Genomic DNA, 19,398 nt, shown 5'->3' with positions numbered 1-19,398 from the left:
AGATTTTTCTTTTACCTTTTCCTTTGTTAAAGCAAAAAAGAAATGATTAAGTTGTTTACCTGTTCTAATACACAAGCGCAATAGATGAGAAGCTAATGGAATTGATGTAAATACTCCTGTCTTTTCTTAACTCTAAAGAAAGATAAAAGGAACACTTTCCATTGTAAAATGATCTTCCTCATTACAAAGGAAAGGGTCATTAGAAAAAGATAAACAAAACTGTAATGAATTAACGAAGGCTTAGGTTTTTCAGTAAGAGTGTAGTTAGATCTTACCTTATTGATGCCCATTGACAGGAAGTGATCTAGAAGGTATCGGGCTTCTGTAAGTGTGCAAGCATTAATGACTGCAGTGACATCCAATGTTTCTCCTTCTTCCTGCATCAAACCAGCATATGATGTATCATTACCTTGAGCTGAATGTATTTAACAGAAGACAAACCCTATTGCTTCATGCATTTATTTGATATTATTGGATTAGCTAATGAGACTTCTCAGAAAAGCATAAAAAAATCCCTACTCTAAGCAACATATGGTCTAGTTTAAAAGATAAAACATTTAAGCAGTTAAGAATTCAAGATGGATTAATAAATGATATATACGTTTTATCAATGATAAATAACATCACACAATCAGCAGAGAAAGCTACAAAGTAGGCAGGAAGGGTATACATGCAAAACCTGAGAATTATATTAAACTGTAGATTAAAAATTCCCTTTATATAAAAATTTAAAGTGCTTTTAATGACAAAAATACTTCTCATTAAACATTTTTCTTAGTTACAAACCTTTGCTTCTTCCATCTGCATGATATTGGCTTGACAATCAGAAATACTGTCATTGATATAATCTATATTAGCAGTTAATGACTCCATCTCTTCATTGATGTTAATCACATTTTTATCTCCTTCTCCATTCTCCTTGACTATCTTTTCCCTTTTCTTTGAAAGTTTCTCTCGTCTTTTTGTGAGTTCTTCCCGTTGCTATTGAGAAAACAGATTAGACTTTAAGAAATTATGTTCATCTCGGATCTTGAGAACTTTATGCCAAATGAAATAAGTGAGTTACAGAAGGGGTAAATCCTGCAGGATCCCACTTCTGAGAAGCATCTAAATAGTCAAACTCATAGAAGCAGTAAAAAGAATGATGGTTACCGGGGATTGAGGAAGAGGAAATGGGGAGTTACTGTTCAGTGGATATAAAGTTTCAGTTATATAAGATGAGTAAGTTATAGAATTATTTACAACACTGTGCTTATAGTTGACAACACTGTGCTATACATTTTAAAATGTATATTAAGAGGGTAGAGCTCATGGCATCTGTTCTTACTACAATTAAAAAAAAAAAGATGTTCATCTATTCATACACAATGCAATCACCACCACCCCCAAAAAACACAGCTTGGCAAGTATTCAATTTACCCAACAAACAAATGTAGAAAACAAAAATTAACAGCTGAGAGAGTGCAAATCTACTCTCTACTTTTCACACCTTGAGCAGCCTATTCATATCAGCCTCCATATTGGAAATAGTCATTTTCTGCATGATGATGTCTGTGACCCTGCGTTCAAGAAGCTGCCACTTCATGCGAGCTGTTTTAGAAGTAAACACTCGGCCAGTCAATCCTTTCCTTTGATATTTTTTTCTATAATCATATAAAAACATACAAACATAGTTACTTATGTGCTTGTTTGATTATGTGATGCCAAATGATGAGCTGTTTTTCATTTAAGTCCAACATTCAGTGATGTAAAGATTACATCAGTAGGAACAGAAGAACATGCTTACCTGGTTCCATTTGCCGTGGGTGTAGGTAAGGCCTGAACTCTGGCCACAGGAATTCTCATTTTTTGCTGGGCTCCAGCTCTTAATGCATCTGTTTCTACAGCAGCTGTACTGGAACCTGTGTCCTGAACAGGAGTATCAGATGAGCTCAACTTCCGAGTGACTTTCCCAGCCACTTTATCTGACATGGGCCTTACTTGCCGACGAAGAGCTGTAACCTGAAATAGCAATGGAGACTGACTCATTCTCAGTCTATAGAAATACATAATTTATTTCAAAGCCAGAATGTTTCCTCCAAATGGTCTACTTGCCTCTTCTGTTTTGCGACGAAGAACCACTTCTTGGTTTCTTTTTTGGGCTTCTAGAAGTCTAAGTTGATGCTATAAAATAATATTGAATAAGTTAAAATAGTAAACTGAAAGATAAAATACTTCTTACTTCTTTATTTTCACTGTCCCATTTCACTGGGAACTGTAAGAATTCTCAGTAGCATCTGAGCTAATAATCACCTTGCATCCATTACTATGGACTTCGCAGGTGGCACTAGAGTTAAAGAACCCATCTCCCGCTGCAGGAGACATAAAGAGACACAAGTTCTATCCTTGGGTCAGGAAGATCCCCTGGAAGAGGGCATGGCAACACACTCTAGTGTTCTTGCTTGGAGAATCCCATGGACAGAGGAGGCTGGTGGGCTACAGTCCACGGGGTCACAAAGAGCAGGACACAACTGAGTGACTAAACACAACACAGCAGCAATAAAGGGCTTACTATATGCAAGTATCTTCCTAAACACTTCACAAATATCTCATTTCTGTTTTGGTTGCTGGCTGAGGCAACCAGGAAGAAACACAGTTTAGAATATTTTCAATAGATATTTTCAATACACTACCTTGTAATACAAGGTATACAATAATTATAAACTCTGGTTTAAATATAGAGAGAACATATATTAATTGTATTAGCACTTTATAATAACTTTGAAAATACTATATTGGTCAATAAAATTAACTGGCTACCAATTTGTTTCTAGGTAGTCTTTATGATAAAGAAAATTATTAATTACTTTAAGCCATTTTACAGGGACATAATTTAGGAAATAGTTTTGGACTAAAAATAAAACATGTTCTGGTTCTGTCATTTATTTAACTCTGTGATCATGGGCAAAGCTTTGGACTTGGACTTGATCACAAACATCTCTTCTAGGACTTCAACTCTGTGATGTAACAAATAGCTCTCTATGTTGTGCATCCCAAATTCAAACAGATGATTCATTCCAAGTTTATATATATTCTTATCAGATAGGAATTCGTTGAGAAAAGGACTCTGTCTTATCACTGTGACACCTTGCCTATACAATAATAGACAGGGAAGAAAAACTAATAAATCTTTTTAAATTAATGAACTATCCAAAGTTAAAATTAACCTATAGTTTCAAGCTTGTTACTAAATTTAATTTCTTCATATTAAAAATCAAATCTCAAGCTCACTCATAATTTTTGTACGACATACACAACATATTTGGTTCTCTAAGGGTTCAAATTGAATATTACAAGAAACACTTTAGACAGGAGTAGAATATGCACACAAGGCATATTTAAAGAGAGGAAAAAGTCTGAAATGGTAGCTTTTTATATGATTAGCCAGAAAAGAGACATCATATGTGTGGATAAAATTCAAAAGTTCAGTCTTGGGAATTAATTGTTCAATATTGATCTCTCTATACATCATATGCTGTTGTTGTTTAATCGTTGTGTCCAACTTAGTAATAAAGAAGTAGGTAGCATACACTGTAAGGAAATCATGCCTGTCACTAAAAAATTTCATTAAAAATGAAATAAATAGCCTAAAAGTCAAAACAACCAAAATGCCCAACAATTGAAGAATGGATTAGCAAAATGTGCTTGGTACATATAGTCATTAAAAAAAAAATGTACTACTGATATATGCTATAACATGGATAAACCTTCAAAATATACTAAATGAAAGAAGCCAGACACAAAAGGCTACATATTGTATGATTCCACGTATACAAAATGTCTAGAATAGGCAAATACATAGGCAGGAAGTAGATTAGTTGCTGTCAGGAGCCAGAGAAAGAGAGGACTGGGAGTAATTGCTAATTGGTCTGGGGTTTCTTTTCAGAGTGATGAAAATGTTATGGAATGGTGATTGTTGTACAAATTTGTGAACATACTAAATATTTGAATTTTATAGGTTAAAACTGAGTTTTATGGCATATGAGTTTTATCAATTTTTTAAAAAGCAGGAAAAAAAGAACAGACCATATGCTAGAGTATGATTCTACCTGATTTCAGTAACAATGTACTGACATAAACAAAATCTAAAATCACCAGGTATTAAAAATGATAAAATAGACTGATTATTAAAATACATTAATATCTTGGGAAAATTAATACATATATATAGTTATAAATATGGGAGTCATCTGACTAACATATTTATTTTTCTATCTTATTAGTCATTCTCTAGCTCCCTAATTTCATCTTTAGCTCACAAAACAGATTTCTATTTTCTAAAATATCTTGTATATTCATGTTTTATTCAGGAAGAATTTAGAAAAAGTTGGGTGAGAAAAATGGAACAAAGGCTGGAACCTAATTGATATTGTGGTAAAGAAGATGATGGCTCCTTTAAAAAAAAAAAGTCATAAATAACTATATTGTCAAAAATTTGGAAAGAAAAAATCCAATCAACTAGAACCTATAATTTTAATACAATAAAATTTAGCATATTGATATGCATCTTTAAAATTTTTCTGTCATTGTAAATAAGCATTCATATATAAAATGTTACTTTACACTTAATGTTAAAGCATAGTCATTTTTCATTTTACTATGCAATTTCCAAATTCTAATTGTTAACAGATGAATAAATACCCTTAAATGGAATGAATTATGATTTATTTAACTGTCACCTCTACTGTCACACATCTTAGTTGGTTTTACATTTTTCATTACTACAAATAACCTAAAGTGAAGATTTTAACATACTGTAATGTAATTTTTCTTAGTTTAAATTATTTGCTTAGTCTGAGTTCATGGAAACATAATTCTTGGGTCAAAGAATACAAAAATTTGTATAGCCCTTAGTAAAGTCTCTTCTAGTGAAGTCTGGTTATTAGTTAAGGAACATTCATAAGAATCTCTGTCTTTGGAAACACATTAAAAATCACTATTTTACTGTAACTACTTCCTTGGTCTCCCTAGAAATAATCAATTATTATTTGCCACTTTCTTCCATCTGATCATCTAGGATAAGCCTTCAATAAAACTTATAGTAATATTATACTGTTTTTCATAAACTTTTATGTTGAATTACTATAATCTACATACTATAATAAATTCCATATATAAAAATGCTTTATTGTCCCTTTTTTAATAAAGTTATCAAAAAATATCTTCCATTTATTAAACAATATTATTGACATACAGTATTTTTACATAAGTGGGCCCACTCACATCTCTTTTACGTTGATCCTTTTTCAGTTGAGCAATCTCTCTGTTTCTTCTAGATTCTGTCAATCGGGCTTTTTCTTGTTCTTCTTTCATTTGTTTCATTAAGCGAACCTAAAGTATTAGGTAAATATATCTACTGTGATTACCCTTTTCCAATATTCATTAAATAAATCATACGTATGGAAGTATACTCAGGATTCTGAATACTGAACAAGAAAAAATGTGGAGTTTTGCAACATGTTAAATGGTCAGTTCTTATTTTCATAAGATTAATGTATTTATATTTTGAAAACACTTCTAACATATTAATCCAGTGAACCAGTGAAGTTACTCAGTCGTGTCCGACTCTTTGGGATCCCATGGACTGTAGCCTACTAGGCTCCTTCATCCACAGAATTTTTCAGGCAAGAGTACTGGAGTAGGTTGCCATTTCCTTCTCCAGGGGATCTTCCTGACCCAGGGATAGAACCCAGGTCTCCCACATTGCAGGTAGACACTTTACTCTCTGAGCTACCAGGGAAGCCCTTTTTAACATATGAATACTTCTATCAAATTACTTACTGTTCTAAGCTTTTTATATTCAATCCAGGGGTTTTATTACTAGAATAAGTTTTTGGTATTTAACTTATTATCAGTAGCTGTGTGACCTTGAACTAGTTACTTAACCACTCCAGGCTTTGGTTTTCTAATGTATAAGATCATGGCATCTGGTCCCATCACTTCATGGCAGATAGATGGGGAAACAGTGGAAACAGTGTCAGACTTTATTTTGGGGGGCTCCAAAATCACTGCAGATGTTGACTGCAGCCATGAAATTAAAAGACACTTACTCCTTGGAAGGAAAGGTATGACCAACCTAGATAGCATATTGAAAAGCAGAGATATTACTTTGCCAACAAAGGTCCGTCTATTCAAGGCTATGGTTTTTCCAGTGGTCATGTATGAATGTGAGAGTTGGACTATGAAGAAAGCTGAGCACCAAAGAATTGATGCTTTTGAACTGTGGTGTTGGAGAAGACTCTTGAGAGTCCCTTGGACTGCAAGGAGATCCAACCAGTCCATCCTAAAGGAGATCAGTCCTGGGTGTTCATTGGCAGGACTGACGCTAAAGCTGAAACTTTAATACTTTGGACATCTGATGCAAAGAGTTGACTCATTGGAAAAGACCCTGATGCTTGGAGGGATTGGGGGCAGGAGGAGATGGGGATGATAGAGAATGAAATGGCTGGATGGCATCACTGACTTGATGGACATGAGTTTGAGTGAACTCCAGGAGTTGGTGATGGACAGGGAGGCCTGGCGTGCTGTGATTCATGGGGTCTCAAAGAGTCGGACACGACTGAGTGACTGAACTGAACTGAATATTTCTATGGGATTGGATTTCTTTGAGAATTCAATGAGTTTATACCCACACTGTGCCTATAACAGTGCCTGGCATTATAGTAAGCACTTGTTATTTTTGGTATTTTTGTTGTCATCAGCAACTATACAACATAATAACCTAACTACTTTTTCAATCATTTCCACACTTCCTAAGGAAACTACATTGATTTTCATGGCAAAATGTTAAGAATAATCTATTCTAAAACAAAAACAATAACAGATAAGAATTCACATACTCTCTTTGGTGAAGGGAAAAAAACTTGCAGTTTTTTATGCATGGGAACAATAACCACCAAATTCAAGACAGCCACCTCTAAGAGAAAGGAGACTATGATCAGGAATGGATATATAGGAGGTTTTGTACATATCTGTAATATTTAATACCTTAAACTAGACACTGAATATATTGTTCATTGTTTTTATCTCTGACTTTTTGCATGCTTGAAATATTTTTACTTTTGCTAATCTGTAAGAGTTTTAAGAAAATAAAGATAAATATCCATTAAAGTCAGAGAAGTCCTACTGACCACATGATTTTCAGCCATTTCAAAGAAAGACTCTGATAATGGATAACTATAGGAAACAACGACTAACTGCCAAAAGGAAGTGCATCATTTCTAGGTTACAGAAAGAATACAGAATACAGAAAGAACCACAATAATTTTTTTGGTCCCAAATGACACAAGTATTACCATCAAACATTAATTGAAAATATAATCAATACCTTAGTTTTCTTCATTTCCATCACATCCTGCTGTAATTTCTTCAATTGTTTTTCATATTGGGACTGATTTTTTAGCAACCTTGCATGCTCTTTCTGAGCTGCCTGAAGTCTCTGCAGTTCTTTATTCATGGCTTGTAGTTTCTTTTCATATTCAGACCTCACTTTTTTTGCCTTTTCTTCTGAGTAAGATTCCATTGAGCCTAAACGACCAAACAATATTTGCATTAGTTTTTGTGAGATACAGATATTTATTTTACAGATTTATAATTCATGACTTTAGAGAAGAACTACCTCCCAAATACAAACCTCAGGAGGCCAGGGTGTCTTTTAATTACTCTCTCTTTTAATATTGATTCTTACTTAACAGCCATTGAATTTTTATTTTTCTAATTTAAAAAAAGTTCCCAGCATAAATCAAGGCATTAAAACAATTAGCCACAACTTTGGGGAAAAAAAATAGCCTAGACATATACCAGCATGAAAAAACAAAAATGAACAGTAATATTTAACATAATCAGATAAATTAGCATTTAATGTGACTTCTAATATAACTTTTTTTCCTGTAAAGGAAGAGAAGATAAAAATCCAATGTGACAATTTACTCTGAACTTTAATTTGAATTAAATATAATTCTTACCTAAGTTTTGAAGCACTTGGTCTCTTTCAAGCTGTGTGTCCCGAATTTTATGTTGTAGCATCATTAGCTTCTCTTCATACTGTTTTTTCAGCGTCTGCAGTCTTTTCTGGCTATTTTCTAGTTCATCAATCAGCTTTTGCTTGATTGCAATTTCACAAGTAATGTTTGCTAAGTCTGCTTGATAATTGGCTAGTATAAAAGAAAAAAATAAAAATACTGGATAGGCTGTAATCAAAGCATGAAAATCATCTCTACATTCAAGTATTCACCTGGCAGCTGTAAGGAAAATATCCTGAATATACCCAAAACTAAAAAAGTGGCAACAAGATAAAGAGTGTTCACATTGGTCAAGGACAAGAAATACCACTGGTTCCAAATAAAAATGGAAGTCATATAATGACTAACTACAATAAGAGATGAACATGAGTCTTGGAGGGCATACAAGGATGAGATGGAGAGTGCTAAGATCTTTCTGTCATGTTTTAAACAATTTCCCAAAATAAATTTTTGTCCTTGCACCAAAGGACAAATACCTTTTTCATCTGATTCAGAATCTGATTCATCAGAGCTTTCACCCCCTTCAATGTCATCTTCTTCCTCCTCCTCTTCCTCTTCCTCATCTTCATGATCACTCACTTCTTGACTTTCTTCCTAAAATGTGATGTAAAAAGTGTCTATTAATAGCACAATATAAGACCTCGAATACCCAAAGTAATCTTGAGAAAGAACAGAGCTGGAAGAATCAGGCTTCCTGACTTCAGACTATACTACACAGCTACAGTCATCAAAACAGTATGGTACTGGCATAGAAACAGATATATAGATCAATGGAACAGGATAGGAAGTTCAGAAATAAACCCACAGACCTACAGCCACTTAATCTATGACAAAGGAGGCAAGAATATACAGTGGGAAAAGACAATTTCTTCAATAAATGGTGCTGGGAAAACTGGACTGCTGCATGTAAAAGAATGAAACTAGAACACTCTCTGTCACTATACAGAAATATAAATTCAAAATGTATTAAAAACCTAAATATAGGGCAAGATACTATAAAACACTTAGAGGAAAATATAGGCAAAACACTCTTTGACATAAATCACAGCAAGATCTTTTTCAATCAACTGCCTAGACTAATGAAGACAAAAACAAAAATAAACAAATGAAACCTAACTAAACTTAAAAACTTTTGCACAGCAAAGGAAACCATAAACAAAAAGACAGCCTTAAGAATGGGATAAAATATTTGCAAATGAAGCTATTGATAAAGGATTAATCTCCAAAATATACAAAGAGCTCATTAAGCTAAATATTAATATCAAAAAATGAACCATCCAATCAAAAATGGTTGGAAGACTTAAATAGAAATTTCACCAAAGAAGACATACAGGTCAACAAACACATGAAAAGATGCTCAACTTCACTAATTATCAGAGAAATGCAAAATCTCACACTGGTCAGAGTGGCTATCATGAAAAAAATCTACAAACAATAATGCTGGAGAAGGTATAGAGGAAAGGGAACTCGCTTATGCTATTGGTGGGAATGTAAATAGGCACAGGCACTATAGACAGCAGAATGGAGGTTCCTTAAAAAACTAACAATAGAGCTATCATATGACCTACCAATCCCACTCCTAAGCATGTATCTGGAGAAAACCATAATTCAAAAAGATTCAGGCTCCCTGTTCATTGTAGCACTATATGTAATAGCCAGGACATGGAGACAATCTAAATGTCCATTGGCAGAGGAATGGATAAAAAAATGTGGTACATATATACAATGGAATATTACTCAGTCATAAAAAAAGAACAAAATAGTACCATTTGCAGAGATATGGGTGGTCTACAGAATGTCATATAGAGTGAAGTAAGTTAGAAAGAAAAAATATAGTATATTAATACACATATATGGAATTTAGAAAAATAATATAGATGAATTTATTTGTAAAGCAGATATAGAATCATAGATGAAGAGAACAAATGTATGGTTACCGAGGAGGTGAGGAGAGGTGGGATGATTTGGAAGATAGGGATAGACATATATATATTACAGATAACTAATGAGAACCTACTGTATACCAAATGGAAGTCTACTCAATGATCTATGGTGACCTAAATGGGAAAGATATCTAAAAAAGAGTGGATATATGGATACATATAACTAACTCACTCTGCTGTACAGCAGAAATGAACAATATTGTGAAGCAACCACATTTCAGTAAAAAATAAATAAAATAAAATAAAGAAAAAACAAAAAAATAAAAGTCAGTTAGAATATTTCTTTTTCCCTCAATATTATGGAGTGTTAGAGAAGGCAATGGTACCCCACTCCAGTACTCTTGCCTGGAAAATCCCATGGACGGAGGAGCATGGTAGGCTGCAGTCCATGGGGTCACTAAGAGTCGGACACGACTGAGAGACTTCACTTTCACTTTTTACTTTCCTGCATTGGAGAAGGAAATGGCAACCCACTCCAGTGTTCTTGCCTGGAGAATCCCAGGGACGGGGAAGCCTGGTGGGCTACCGTCTATGGGGTCACACAGAGTCGGACACGACTGAAGTAACTTAGCAGCAGCATTATGGAGTGTGCCTAGCAGTATGATTTAATTTTGCCCTGCCTCTATTATAATACTTCACATATTAAAATTTGCAATAAAGTCTCACTGAATAAATATAAAAAAGAGAGACTGTGTGATTATGAAGTATAAGAGCATAAAAATTTCACTTCTTGTTAAAATAAATCAATATACAATTTTAAGGTTATTTTATAATAACTTTGTCTTAAATCAAAGAGTACTTTATCTCTTAGTACTCTATCATCCCTTAGAAAATGTTTTCAAAATGCATAAGACTATAAGTTACTAATATTTCATAGCTCACATTTCTGAAGAAAAGAAATCCTCAAGAAAACAGTTTAAAATGGATGCATGATAATTGATTCTCTTTTCTACATACAGGTTAGCATAGTTATCAGCAACCAAGAATAACCTAATCTAGGGACTCAAAGCTCCAGGTTCATGTTTTCATACTTACAACTTCTAATTCAATGTTTTCTCTTTCTGAAATATTCTTTTCTTCTTTTTTCTCTTGGTCAGTGTCTGTATTATCCTCTTTACCAGCCACACTTCAAAAAAAAAAAAGAAACAAAATGTATAGTATTAAAGAGGAAAATTGTTCACTTTTCTCCTTATAGATTTTTAAAAACCATCAATTATTTCTGAAAACAAATGAGAAGAGTTCATCATTTAACAAAGAGCAAAGTTATCATGTCTGATGCTTCAGAGGAAAATAGAAACTGCCATTCAACTCATAGTGTAATGAATTTATATAATTGGAGAAAATCTTATTTTCTAGAAACAGTGAGGAATAGATTATACCCTGGAGCATGACACCTGATACGATATCTAAGAACTACTCAGAGTAACATTCAATAAGCTAGAATGCAGGCAAACTAATTTCAATGGAAATTAAAAATAGTTTTGTTTTCTCATCTAAATATCTAAATTTTTTCTCATCTTAATACAAAGATATAGAAACTTCATTTTTATTGATGTCCTAATACTGCCCACGGTAGGTTTGTCTCCACTGGTTGCATCTGTCATTGTGTTCAGATTTCTCCTGGTAATAGCACCGGCTCTTTTCTCCTAGGTCATCCCTGTAGCACAGGTCTGTTTTTCATAATGTTCTCACAGAAATGGATCTCCACACATCAAAACTGTCTGAAGTTCAGCCTGACCACTGATTTAATAGGAAATTTCAGGATCAGCCACAAGATTCACCAACCAAACAAAAGTCTCGTTCTCGGGTATCAGTACAACAGCTCTAACTGCATGCTGCTGCTGCTACTGCTGCTAAGTCGCTTCAGTCGTGTCTGACTCTCTGCGACCCCATAGACAGGCAGCCCACCAGGCTCCCTTGTCCCTGGGATTCTCCAGGCAAGAACACTGGAGTGGGTTGCCATTTCCTTCTCTAATGCAGGAAAGTGAAAAGTGAAAGTGAAGTCGCTCAGTCGTGTCCAACTCTTAGCGTCCCCATGGACTGCAGCCTCCCAGGCTCCTCCACCCATGGGATTTTCCAGGCAAGAATACTGGAGTGGGTTGCCACTGCCTTCTCCGAACTGATGTCAAATAGTGTTAAAGCTAAGCTACTTCAGCCCTAGTGGCCATGAGAAAAAGAAGAGTCCACAACAAGAAAAAAATTTAAATAGTTACATCACTCTGACCCTTCTTGGTTTAGCAACCATGATCAATCACGCACAGAAGTTATACTTTTGTTCGTCAGACTCATGTATTTTTATCAAGCTAGATAGTATTAAGAAAATGAATTTCAAATGAATCTATATGTGAATATTTTCTTCTTGTGCTTTAGTAAACTTTTTAAATCATTAAGAATAAAAAGAACACTTGAATAAAGCAATATTCTTGAAATAAAATTTCCTTAGAAGTAGTTTAAAAATTTTATCAGAATATCTTTATAACAGCTATCATTTCTTTCAGATATTCTGCTACATTAAATAACTGCCCTAATACATGGACTTATTTTAGCTTCTGGGCTAAAAAATTAATCTTATGTAGGCCCTGCTATTATTATTAATCTGTAATGTTTAACTCTAGGTCCCAAGTCTCAGAGACATTTTTGAACTCAGAACAAGATGAATATAAATACTTTTCCTTTGAAAATTCTTAATTTTCAAAATTTTCATAATTCTTAATTTATGTTTATTTAGGTAGTTATTTCTTTAATTTCTATCTTCCCCCACTAGACTGTTTAAATCTCATGAAGGTAGGGATCATGTGTGTTTGGCTCAGAATTATATGCCCAGTACCCACAGTATGTGCATAATAAATGCACGTGAAAGATTTATTAAACATATTCATCCCTATGACTGTGCATGAGCATCTCTGTTTGGCACCTCTGCCTGAGTCTCACATACTAATTATGTTGGAGTAAAATTGTACAAATTGAAAGATGCATAAAGACGCATGGAGTACAGCACGTCTCTAGAGTGAGTAGAAACTACTAGCAAGAACATCAATTAACTGGAGAGGAACCAAGTAAACTACAGCAAGGTTCCATGAGTTTGTTAAATCACTTGTTAGAGAAAAATGCTGAACATATTTGAATGCTTATCATACATCACTTAGGATATTGATTTTCCATCATCATGGATTTCAAGATGGAAATTTAGAAAGAAATTCCCCTTCATCCAGTCATCTGACTCAAAGGCCAGCACCATGTACTCAAGCAGTCCTATACTTGAGATAGACCTAAGGCTGAGAGCTAGGAAAAGAACATGTGTATGGAGATATTTCTTACTCCCTCTTCTATGCAGTTTCCCTTCCTCACTTGCAACTGTTGCAACATACAATTTTTGTTATTATCAGTTCCTTCATTACTTCAGGTTCCAGCACAAATTTCCTCTTATTCAGGTTTATAGCCATACAACCACCTTGTTCCAGATACTTGACCTAACATACCCTCCTACTTCCTCCAAGTCACCAGAGTCCAGCTCAACAAATGTTACTTCCACTTACATATGAAATTAATTCATACATTATAAGCTGTTTGTGCCAATTCTGATGCAGAAAAATCAGCAGTAAGTTTACGTTATTAATTCACCCTATATCACTTAAAGCTTCAGCTTTTAAAGTACAATTTGATACTTAATGATTATTATACAGCAAATAGTCACACTTTCCTCAATAAACTGGAGAAATTTTATATCTAAAATAACTGTCTAAGCAGCAATGAAAAATATGTAAGTTTGCACTTTACATAGAATCAGAATCTTTGATCTGGAAGACTAGTGATCAAATGACTTAAAACCTTTGACATCTTGACCACCAACGTCAACATCTCTGTTGACAACGAAAAAAAGAAACTTTGCCCTGAGAAAGTTTATCAACTCAAGGGGACTTAAAACCAGGTGTCATGACTCCAAGGCCAGTATTCTAGAATATTGCCTCAAAGTTCGGTTCACAGAGAGAGAAGCATCAGCATCATCCAGGAGCTTGTAAGATATGTAGAATCTCAGGCTCCATCTCAGTCCTACTGTGTCAGAATCTTCATTTTATCAAACTCCCCAGGCTATTTACATGCACATTCATGTCTAAGAAGCCTTGTCCTAAAACACCAAATAATTCTGCTTTTGTTATCCATTAGGGATCATATAAATATTAGAAGCGAACTATGTTCATTAAGTACATTTAAAGGACTTAACTACTGAAGGTGGGAAAATGTTTCTATTACACTACTTTAACTATACATTTTATTTTGACCTTTCAAAATAGAAAAATTTTCACATTTTATTGTCCTAATTTAATCCCAATGATAAACATAATATCCTAAACATAAACTAATTAGGTGAGTCCTAAGATAACTTATAGATAGAATTATATTCTAACTATAGAATATACTAAATAAGTTTAGAATAAATTATAGAAACTTTAGAATACAAGCTTCCCTTGTGGCTCAGCTGGTAAAGAATCTGCCTGCAATGCAGGAGATCTGGGTTTGATCCCTGGGTTGGGAAGATCCCCTGGAGAAGGGAAAGGCTAGCCACTCCTGTATTCTGGCCTGGAAAATTCCATGGACTGTATAGCCCATGGGATCGCAAAGAGCTGGACACAACTGAGCGACTTTCACTAGAATACAATATGTAGAATATAATTGTGGAATGTAGATTATTAAATAACTTAAAGAAAATATAATTTTAAGGTTTCAGCTATTTAAATTAAGAGACTAGTTTAATTGTTACAAAATAAAAGTTCTCAAAAAGCTTATTTTAAGTAAGAAAATTTATAAAGTGGTGCTTCTAAAATATTTAATATTATTTTGAAATCAGTTTATGTTAATCATTTTGATTATGTAATCAGGAGATGTTTAGTAAAATCAATAGAGAGAATTTCTAATAAGTAAAATAGTACTTGACATATGGTTAAATAATCATAGTACTAAATGAGTAAACTGCAAATTTTTATTATATTGAGAGTTCAGAAGTGTGCTTCTAAATTTTGCTCAAATATCAAATGGAAAAAAAAGGAAAAGATCCTGCTTTTGATGTTCACTTTAGATACATTTAAATAAGTTTCTCTTATTCAACCTTAAATATGCCTTATAAATCTTGTCTGTAGCAAGGCCACAGTTTCCTTTTGCCTGTTGCCATTTTAATGTTGTTTTCCCAACAAAGATACATAAAATAAAGAAGTGAAGAGAAAGAGTCCACCCATAACTTAGCATGTGCTGCAATAAAATGCCAGTTCCCACCAAATTAACAATTCTCTGTCTATTCACAAGTTTCCAAAAGATATGTTCTAAAAGTCTAATGGTGGGGTTCTTGGGTCATTTTTAGCCACAAAAATTATAATAGTCTATACCAAATTCACATGAAATTGCCTGAATTTTAATTCACATAACTGGTGTGGGTTTTTTCCTCAAAAAGTAGTTTTCATATTTTCAGTGTTTTTGTTAATTTTATAAGATCATTGTTATTTTTAGGAACACCAAGCTAATATAGTCTGAAATATAATTCTACAACACATAACCTTGTGAATGGCAACTAAGTATTTAAATGACATTTTAATAAAAAACCTGGGAAATATTCCAACCTTCTTTCTTCTCGATTGCTTTCCTCAAGTTTCTGTAGCCTTCAAAATCACGAGGCACAGTATTGGAAGGCCAAGCCAATGAAGGACAAACCAGACAGTAAAAAGCGAAAGTGATAAGAAGGTAAAAATGATACATGAGCTTGAAGACTTTAAAATAAATTTTAAAAGATATCATCAAAGGACAATACACAGTAAAAAGGCAATACATTTTGTATAAATAAAAAGTAAGTAGAAAAACAAGCAGCATTATATCTAAGAAGAGTATATAGACTATCAGTTGAAATTACTCAGCAGTAAAATGTACATTCTCAATTTATGAAGCTGATAAATAGTATGAGCATTTGGATGCCATTGCTTTTCTTAACCTGAAATGGATCATTTTTCTCAGCTTCCAAAAAAAAAAAAAAGCTCACTTTCAATGATACTGTCTTCCTTTTAAACCTTTACAAAAGACTTTTTTATGGCATCATTTAAAGAGCTTCAAAAAGTAATGCCTTTATACCATAATATGAAAATACCATTAATACTATATACTAGGATACTAATTTTTAAACTTGTTTTATATTTTAATATACTACACATGAACATCACTAAAAATTCTATTTCAGAATTATATATGAAATGGTATTATGGTCAAATGAATATGTTTGTTACGATATCAGTGGAAAATTATAATTTTATTAACTGAAATTAATATCACTGTACTAATTACTAGACTATCAAAAGGTTATATCTAAGGCAAAGGCAGCAGTAAAATGGGAAATGCAGTACTTTTCATTAGTAAGATTATTTTTTAACCAGTAAACTATGAGAAAAACTATAAATATGTATTTAGAAGTTTGAAGTTTAAAGAATATTCAGTACACAGAATTGGGAATCTTTACTCAATGGAATGTACTGGATACTCATTGTCTCTCATGTTGGCAAAAAGAGAGATAGATGTGCTAGGCTCTGATTAAGCATATAGCAATCTTTACATAGTATACTTCTGCCTGCAATTCCAAATATACTTTTAAGAATCATCAATATTTTTAAATAAAGAGATGGAGTCTTAGTAATGCATCATTTCATCAAGGCACTTCTCATTTTAATTTTATAATGTGATTTTAATTCACAGGTCTGTGATTGTTTTCACAATCAACTTATAAACTGCTATTGCAAGAAGAGACTAGCAATCTGAGAAAAAAAATTTGCATAGTGATATTCATCAGGGATCAAAATGTCCAGTATAATGGCTAAAAAAGGGAAAGAAAAGCCATTGCTTAAGAAATCTCTAGAATTTCTAGAGTTTCAACCTGACACCACTAAATACAAACATAATGCAGTCTGATGAATGAGTGAATTTTTTATTGATATAATGCAAATCATTTAAAGCTAGATATCCAAAATATGGGGATTACTGTGTGAAAGGCAAATTTTATTTATCCATATACACACACAAAAAAATCTAATTTAGGCTTATACTGACTATAATGAGCTATAATGGCTCAAAGAATATGGTTCCCTGGCAAACAGCCCTAATTTTCTATTTTCAACAGGAAGAAATTTTCTTTACCTTACATAAGAGAGCTATATTAAAACATATGGATGATGTGAGCTAATAAACAGGTAAACTTTAGATGCCTTTCCAATTGCTTCCTTAAAAAAAACTGCAATCAATAGTTCCAAAAGACATTAGAGGGACAGAGATATAAACTAATAATCTGATAATTCTCCATAATTTAAAGGAGTACGGTCTTTATTTCATTTAGTTCCATTATTATGTTTCTTCCAAAGTTAAATGGGGTGGGGGACCTGTGACAAATCTTGCTAACCATTCTAACATTTGTATAATAACTAAACAATAAAAATAGGCAATGTTGCCTATTCAATTATTCTTCCTTACTTGCTTACTATCTACACTTGGATTATTTTACAGTTCAACAGAAAATAAGCACAGAAAGGCAGAAGAGCCAACCTTTGAACCACACATATTAACAATTGGTTGTAGCTTAGATAAAAACTTTGATGAAGAAGAGGGTGAAAGGTTCACATAAAACATGATTTAAGGCATACTCCTTGAAAACAAACATAGCTTCTGACTTAAAAGTGGTATAGTTACCATTCTTCCAACCAACACTTACAGTTGTCAGAGGCCCTGTAGTAACTACAACCAAATGCTAACAACACAAAACAAAGTAAATTAAAAGACATGGAGCTTCTAAAAAATTTGCAGATTCAGTGGGAGAAACGAAAGCAGCTATGAGAACTGGGACAGCTGAGCAAAACTGAACCCAAAGGCCAAACTCCAGATAGGTTTTGGAAAGTCTCAGCCAAAAAGGGGTGTAAAAAAAATCTTCCCTACACCATTTAATTTTTTTTCCCTCGTGAGATTGCTGCCCACATTTTCAATAGTTGGATTAATGCTTTCTCTTTCAAAATTACAAATCTCCCTAGAGGAATCTTATTAGTTATAAGTCATTTCCACTGGCATGAGTTCCTTTAGTCAGATGGCTTTGTTTCCAACTTTGAATTTAAGGAGATGAGAGAAGTAGATGATTTTGAAATTGGGAGTGCTTTGGGCTAGGGAAGAATTACATGAGAACTGACCTCCTAAGGGAAGAATGAATCAAGGCACCATTGGGACACAGGAGGTCAGTAAGTAGGAATAAGAGAGACAGGCTAAGGCAGAAATTCATTTTTTCCCTCTGCTTTCCTTTTCCTATTCCCTTTTGAATTGTTCATATTATACTATAAAATGAATAAATATCGTTTTATGTGTGTGAGTTAGGAAATCTGGACATTATACATTTGCAACAATTTCTAGAGAAAAATTAGTTCCAAGTTGCAAACAATTTTAAATGGAACTCACTATATATGCAAAGTTGAGGTAGCACCAAATCTTGCAATGCTCTATTTGATAAATAAATAAATATGCAACATGTAAGACAACTCAATCAGAATCAATATCTAAACAGGACTTACTGCCTCCAAAGAGTTCCTACAGAGACTAATCACTAACTTCAATAAAGTTGCTATCATTCTAAACATTTCTGGACCTCTTTGTCTATTATTTTTGTTTCAACAGTAACAAAAGACCCATTAGCTAAAATGAGAGCTTACTAACATTTTTAAAATAAGAATTTATATTACGTATACATACAGCTAAAAGTTATTGGTGATAAATGAAGTGTTTTATCAAACTGACTAAAATAATAATATTTATCAATCAAAAAGCTTACAGCTTTGCATTGTTACAAAAATAACCTGTGTCAGAGGTATTAATTTATGGTATCTATGATCATTATAAAAATGTCAAAAGAGCCTAGGTTTCTAATGGGATCCCTATTATTTATTATTCATACCCAACAGGTGATCATGGTAACATCTCTAAATTTACCTCAACAGGAAAGAGCAGAATCAACTCATGACCTTGAGAAATATATTCTTGCTTACTGTTCATGAACCCAAACTACCCACACCTTTAAACACAAGTCATACCATTTCACATTTTGATCAACTACACAACTGAATTTTACAAATAAATAAGTTATATGCAAAGGTCTCATTTTCATTTCCACAGTATGTTGAGTCACACCAGTTTTGATAATTCTGTGAACACTATTACAGTTTTAAGTGCCCTACAAAAAAAACTAATCATTATATATTTCTAATGCTGCCATAATCAACCACTCATGAGCAATACCTATTAAGACATTAGTATCTCAAGGATGCAATTGCAATTACAATGCTCCTAAGACCATAGATGTGCAGTTCCTGGTTTTAATTATTCTAATAATCCCTTAA

At 33.4% G+C, this 19,398-nt stretch overlaps 1 protein-coding gene across 1 annotated transcript in view; it reads right to left on the bottom strand.

Annotated features, from left to right (window-relative positions):
- Positions 1-19,398, bottom strand: part of KIF21A (kinesin family member 21A) — a 186,970-nt gene that overhangs the window by 35,179 nt on the left and 132,393 nt on the right. The window contains exons 14-23 of the mRNA XM_010841621.1: positions 11,039-11,129; positions 8,537-8,654; positions 8,004-8,192; positions 7,367-7,566; positions 5,263-5,370; positions 2,095-2,163; positions 1,787-2,001; positions 1,490-1,643; positions 787-981; positions 276-377 (exon numbers count right to left, since the gene is read on the bottom strand). Coding sequence (XP_010839923.1) covers positions 276-377; positions 787-981; positions 1,490-1,643; positions 1,787-2,001; positions 2,095-2,163; positions 5,263-5,370; positions 7,367-7,566; positions 8,004-8,192; positions 8,537-8,654; positions 11,039-11,129 — 1,441 coding nt within the window. The remainder of the gene's footprint in view (positions 1-275; positions 378-786; positions 982-1,489; positions 1,644-1,786; positions 2,002-2,094; positions 2,164-5,262; positions 5,371-7,366; positions 7,567-8,003; positions 8,193-8,536; positions 8,655-11,038; positions 11,130-19,398) is intronic.

Source organism: Bison bison, unplaced genomic scaffold (genome assembly GCF_000754665.1).
Source record: "Bison bison bison isolate TAMUID 2011002044 unplaced genomic scaffold, Bison_UMD1.0 scf7180017864163, whole genome shotgun sequence".
Lineage (NCBI taxonomy): Eukaryota > Metazoa > Chordata > Mammalia > Artiodactyla > Bovidae > Bison > Bison bison.
The sequence above is the reverse complement of the archived record's forward strand: the minus strand, read 5'-3'. Positions and strand labels throughout refer to the sequence as shown.